This window comes from Musca autumnalis, unplaced genomic scaffold (assembly GCF_047663935.1).
Source record: "Musca autumnalis isolate F117 unplaced genomic scaffold, ASM4766393v1 scaffold_2, whole genome shotgun sequence".
NCBI classification, from domain to species: domain Eukaryota; kingdom Metazoa; phylum Arthropoda; class Insecta; order Diptera; family Muscidae; genus Musca; species Musca autumnalis.
In genome coordinates, this window is record NW_027411755.1 from 31,652,838 (window position 1) to 31,659,516 (window position 6,679).

The window sequence follows — 6,679 nt, forward strand, 5'->3', positions numbered from 1 at the left end:
AAAAATAAAGAAAAATGGCATCTGGCGATATAAATCATCTGTGTATTGTATTTAACAAATTACATAATTGGTCCGCATATTTTATTTCTGATTGTTGGAAGTCCAGATGGCTGACCACATTGGTGCAAGATGACATGGCAATGAACTGGTGCAAAATGCCATGACATTGAACCCCCGGTTATTCCTCTCAAAGCCACGGAACAGGGTGGAACTGGTGCAAAATGCCATGACATTGAACCCCCGGTTATTCCTCTCAAAGCCACGGAACAGGGTGGAAGTGTGGCTTCCAACTAACACAACTTCTTGTGTGTTTGGCAGGGGTGTCATGCTTTGCAGCCTCAGCTGAAGACAACATCTCACTAGTTGCCGCCAATGTTTTCTAAAAACATTTATTATTTCCGGTGTTGGCTTCCTTCCTTTCGCCAAACTACAAGTCAAACAAGTCATTGTCATGGCTCTACCCACTTGGGGAGGGTGGAAAGATTATAATTTTCAGGAATAAAATAGGGCTTGAGTTCGCTGAGTACACATTCCTATTATGGGTGCTTAATTCTTGGCTTTCTGAAGCTGTAAGCAATGAGTAACATGCTTAGTTGCTAAGTCCCTGCCGTCAAGTGTCTAGTCTTCACTTGCACAAATACATCAACCTCCCTATCCCAGACTATTACAAAAATTTACAATGGCAGTAATTCCATCTCTTCTGTCGCCAGCAGTTCAAGATCATTGTGACACTAAAAGGGATTGTAGTTGTGTGCGGAGACGACATTCCGGAACTCGTCGACATAAATGACAGTTTAAAAAACAGAGTAGGGATCGAGGGAAAAGTCCCCCCAAAGGATGCTGAACAGACCTGTCCCTTGGACCAGACTTGTTTGCGTCGGGAAAACACGACATGCCTTTACTTCTGGGCAGAATGCAGTGGAGGAGAAAGTTGGTTAGAAAGAATGATCCATCAAGCAGACGAATGGTTTGCTGGAACCAAGAGCAGGAATTGACGATTCTGGAAACGCCCTGTCCTAGTGTTCGAACGTTTTCGAATACGATAACTCTTCGACTAATGTGGCCACAGTTTTCCAAAAATGCTGACAAGAAGCTAAGAAAAGTGAAGAGTGGATCTCTGAGACGGTTTCACTGGTTCACTAATCAACTGCCTTATTTCCCCAACCCCCTACCAGCATAATGGAGATGAACAGGGACAAACCATTAAAAATAGGTGTAAACGCGAACAGACAGAACACAAATGGACATGTGAAAGCGTCGACCACTTTAAAGACCGCAAGTTCGCAGTCGACCGATCAGATATTCAACTTAATTATTAGTAATTACACAACCGATCATATTTTACTTTATTGCAGTAGCGAAATGAATTATGTGATGAATTAGCTCGGGTTGGCTATAAATCTACCGATACTACATCGGCAAATTTGAACCCAATGAAATCTGGTCAGCGATCATCCAACGTAGAACAATTTCTCTACCCTCATTCGATAAATTACAACCCAAACTGTGCGACTCATTATGGGTCACTGTGGGGCTGGACCTCACTGTTATTGGGATGATAGTTGTTGTAGCAGCTTCTAAATGTATGTGTGTGTGTCTTCATTTTATTGATTCGGTCCTGCCTCCAACTCCAAGCTTAGCAAGGAGGCCACCTAGATCAGATTGGTTCAAAAAGAGAGTAGAGTTAGTTGAGTTGGGTTGGCTAGGCAGTTGAAAAAGGGGTGCTTGCTTGGCATATGTTCTGCGTTGTGCCATCAATCTTGACCCAATAATAATTGAGGCGGCTACACCAACCAGATCTTAGTTGCGCCAACACAACTCACGTTTGCCGTTTCAGCTGTTTTTCTTTGGCTGCCACGGATGTTGGGTGATCTTGGAGGACAGCATAGGCATAGACTCTAAAAGCCTCAGCAACTGCATCAGTGTGTTCCCTGTATGGGGGAGTTGCAGTCCTTGGGCAAGTGAGTTCTGGCGTCGACCCCGGTACAAAGAACCAACTGCGATGAGGGCCGTAGATGCATTCCCTCTGGACGCATTCCAAACATTAGGCCAAATTTTCCAACTGAAGCATCCAAACTAGCCACCAAAAGAGACGAGATTCGGACAGCAAATCTAGCTGATGCCAGAATCCCATAGCTCAACAGAGAAATCAACAATCTAGTTGCCAGTCACAAAAGAGATAAATGGCGAAAACAACTAGAAGAGTCAAACTTAGGCACTAAAAGACTATGGACAACAATAAAAAACCTGTCAATCCCTAGAAGGAAAGACCAAATAGCTATTACTTTCGGGAATACCACCCCCAATAGCCCCTTGAAGGTAGCATCCTCATTTTGCCCACAATTTGTCGAGCATCCTACAACAAAAACAACCCTAGGAAGGAAACTTAAAAGGCAGTACCAAACTGTCACACCAGACCCAAACCCTTTTCTTATAACTGACGAAGCAGTAGCTAACGCCATCAAAGCAACCAAAGGTTCCACTGCTATTGGCCCGGATGGACTAGCTACCAAGATGCTAAAACACATAGGGCCACATGGCATCCAATTCCTCACGCACATTTTCAACCTGTGCATAAGGACCCTAGAGATTCCAGACATATGTAAAACAGGCCCAACTTATCGTCCAATGTTTTATCCGCCACCGTTAAAATTCTTGAGGCAATACTACTCCCTTCCTTCGCAAAACGCCTCAAACTCGCCGAACACCAATACGGTTTCCGCCCCGGGAGAAGTACCACTACAGCCCTCTGCGAAATCACGGCGCAAATCGCAAGTAAACGCCCTCACAAACGCTCCATACTCGTGGCCTTAGATCTATCTAAGGCCTTCGACACGGTTTGCCACGCAACACTATTAAACGATGTCATAGAGACCACCCTCTCCAATACCCTAAAAAGATGGCTTGCAAACTACATGGCTGGAAGACAGTCATACGTCGAATTCAGAGGCATAAAATCCAAATACAAATACGACTGCAGCATCATCTCCTCTGACAGAGTTGTAAAAACCATATAGGATAACATAAACCAATACCTTCCAGAACTATCCAATTTCTTCAAAAGTAGGAACCTGGAGCTGTTGACCCCCAAATCGTCAGCTACACTCTTCACTACTTGGACCAAAGAGGTCAATACGAATCTCAACATTCATATAAACGAGGAGAGCATCGCCACTGTCAAGAACCCTAAAATTCTAGGTGTCACCTTTGACAACACATACCAGTTCAACAAATACTCGGAGCTAACAATAAATAAAGCCCGAGGACGGAACAAAATCCTCAAGGCCCTCTCAGGCAGCAGATGGGGTAAAGACAAAGAAGCCATGATCACAACTTTCAAAGCCATAGGTCGCCCATTCCTCGACAATACTGCCCCAGCATGGACTCCGTCCATTAGTGACACACAGTGAAGTAATTTGCAAACTGTGCCCAACTCGACACTAAGAATAGCTACAGGATGCCACTCCAAAACGCTAGAAGAACACTTGCATCACGAATGCAAGATGTTAAATGTTAAAAGGCATTCAACCCTTTTAACATAACAGCACCAACTCAAATGTACTTCCCCCAACCACCCTAACCACACCACATACATGAACCCTGCCTGGTAAGCTTGTTGATCTAGAGGCTATCTTTTGTATCTCTGGACCACCCTCTCCTGATCACGAAGATCTTTCCTAACTTGCCTAGGCGTTGGGTGTCTATCGATAAGCATCTTGTTGTGTCGACGCACCGACAAAAGGTTAAGCTCCTTGTTCCTGCTTCTCATATTATCGCAGATAGCTGCGGAATGCGCGGACAACTTATACATCTTATAGAATGTGACCCCAGGAATTTGGGTAGTTTGTGCTCGGAATTATTGTGTTAGTAATCAATTTGAAGTCTGTGTAAACATAGTATGAATTAATGTGTGTCATCACTGTTTGTACTTTTATTTGCATTCATGTAATTTGTATGATTATTCTAAGAGCGCAAGTTTTCTCTCAATAAACGATTATCATCTCAACAAACAACAGGTTATGGGCACAGAAACGCGGCAATTTTTAATCGTTTAGGAAAAAGTAAACAGTAATTTTGTATCGATGGCGATGAATTACACGCAATTTCTAAAGCTGGGAAACGGCAATTACCATATATGGAAGTTTAATATGGAACTGCTGTTGCTTGAGAGGGAATTATGGGACGTGGTGAGTGGTGCTACTCCAGTTCCAACTGGAGAGGAAGATGCTGCCAAGTGGTTGGTACGTGATGGGAAAGCGAGAGCTGCTATTGGTTTGGCTGTGGAGGAGTCACAGAAGGTAATAATCAAACAACTGAAAACATCAAAGGAATTCTGGGACGCTTTAAAGAAACATCACGAGAAGGCAAACATAACCAACAAAGTAAGTTTACTTCGTCAAATGTCATCGATGCGCTTTTCTGGAAGTCGTGCAATGGAAGATCACATAGCTGAATTTTTGTCAATTGTGGAACGTTTGCGAGACTTGGGTGAACTGTTGAGGATCATAAGGCTGTTGCGTTCTTGCTGGGTACATTGTCAGAGGAATATAATCATTTAATATCATCATTGGAAATGAGTCCAGAGGCCGATCTCACACTGGATTTAGTGAAGGAGAAATTGTTGCAGGAATTAGAGATGGGCGCGTGCCTAAAAAATTAGGCACGAACATGCACGAACACGGACCAAAATTTTTATGCACATTCACGCACAAACACGGCGTTTTTCGAGAAGGCACGAACACGCACACTCACGCACGAAATTATAAAAAAGGAGAAATCGACATACACTCCACGTCAGTAAATGTTTGTTAATGTTAGCAATGTGCAACACTGGAAATGCAAACAACTTTTAATGGGCAATTTCTGAAAGTACATATTGAGACTACAAAAACCTTAATTGGTTTTTGTGTTCTTAGATCGGGTTTAGATTTTATGGCCTCATCTAAACCGACCTAAAATGAGCCTTTTTTCCAGTGATCGGACCTTTATCTCCGAAACAAATAAGAATTTTGCTTTGCAGTCTTCAGCAATATTTAGCCCTAAAGTAGTAGAAATTATGTGTCAAACAGATGAACTAGGAAAAGCTGCATCTAGCGCATCAAATTCGTTAAAATATAGAAAAGTTTACATAATTTCTGAAATTCTGGTCAGTAACTACTAAACTGTTGGGAGTAGAAACAAGTAACCACTCTAAAAATTTTCCAAATAATATGACCATAATTTTCTCCAGAATATTCTGAAACTCCAAAATGGTTATTTCACGTTGTTTAAGGGGTATTTCATAACATACCTTTTACAAAACTTATTTCAAACAAGTAAGAAAAGGTTATAGCCGGACGGGCCGACCATGTGATACCCTACACCTTTACCCCTCGGAATCAGCTTTCCACATATAAAAAATTCTTTATGGAACAAATAAACTTATTGTAAGAAGTAACTTAGTGCATACCGTATCACACCAAGCTTAAATAATAAAATAATAATTGTTTCACAAACATCCTAGAAGGGACAAGGGAGACTTCTCGCATAAAAATGAGTGAGTGTACCCCGATTCATATTCGCTCAATGATATGGGATCCACAGCTTATCTCCGAGTCCGAACGGCGTGTCCTAAGACACCACTTGTAGAGAAGTTTTACATGAAATACTCAGAAAATGTCGCAAACCTTACTGAATGATATTTTGCCACCGTTGATTTTGCCTGGCTGGGGAATAGTTTTGAAAAAAGGTGGCAATGTATGTATAAAAATCTAATTGGACAATTAAAACGTTAGGGCACCATGTAATTTGCAGTAATGCAAAAACTGGGAATGGGCAAATGTGGTTCTCTACACAAAACCCATTATATATTAAGCAGTAGGCCCGTTATGTAGCAAACACTTTTACTGCAATTTACATCACAGGAAAGGTCAGTAGTTTTTTCCCATATGTATGCTACTTTGCGAAATATATATGTCCTAAAGGAATTAAAATATCGACCAAAAATAAAATTTTTATATTTTTCATACAAAAGTAATGGTCTATTTCACCCGCTAAAGAATATCAGATCATAATTCAAAATTGTAGGCATCTTTTTCGACCTATACTCTTACCCAGTGCAAAATTTCGTGATTATTGAGCTATAGTTGCGACCTCTGGCGTGTTTATGATTATACTACAAAGAAAATACAGGGTATATTAGGATGTAACTCTGTTATCTTATCACGTACACCAACATAATTGACATCAATAGAAAGGTCAAGCGTTCCTCTTCCAAGTATAGCTTACTTGCCCGGAATGTCTCTTCCAGGAATAAAGATAAAAGCTGTATATTAAAATTTTTCACAATTTTCACACAAAAGTTGTGGTCCATTTAACCATCTAAATATTATCTGAACGCCATCCCCAATTGCAAGCTTATTCTTTGTCATATTATCTTACTTTATTTAAAATTTCAAGGCGATCGGACTATTATTGCGACCTACAGAGCAGCTACAAAATCGGATAAAAATTATGTTTTTGGTCCATTTCACCCGCTAAATATTTCACGATCATCACCAATTAAAATAGCGATCTATTCTGACGTGAAACCGACCTCCATACCAAATTTCGTGAATATCGGTCCATAATTGCGGCCTGGAGTTTGATTACAATTTATAATGGACAGACGGACACACGGACGGACGGACACACATCTCAA

At 41.2% G+C, this 6,679-nt stretch overlaps 1 protein-coding gene across 1 annotated transcript; it reads left to right on the forward strand.

Moving 5' to 3' along the window:
- The first annotated feature begins 4,148 nt into the window (after nt 1-4,148).
- Nucleotides 4,149-4,559, forward strand: LOC141392202 (uncharacterized). Its single transcript, XM_073965156.1, has one exon. It carries the CDS (start codon nt 4,149-4,151, stop codon nt 4,557-4,559), a length of 411 nt encoding a protein of 136 aa, XP_073821257.1.
- The last annotated feature ends 2,120 nt before the right edge of the window (nt 4,560-6,679 follow it).

Bases quoted from the DNA above. Each gene is read 5' to 3' on its own strand.
- LOC141392202 (XM_073965156.1), top strand. From the start codon at position 4,149: ATGGAACTGCTGTTGCTTGAGAGGGAATTATGGGACGTGGTGAGTGGT.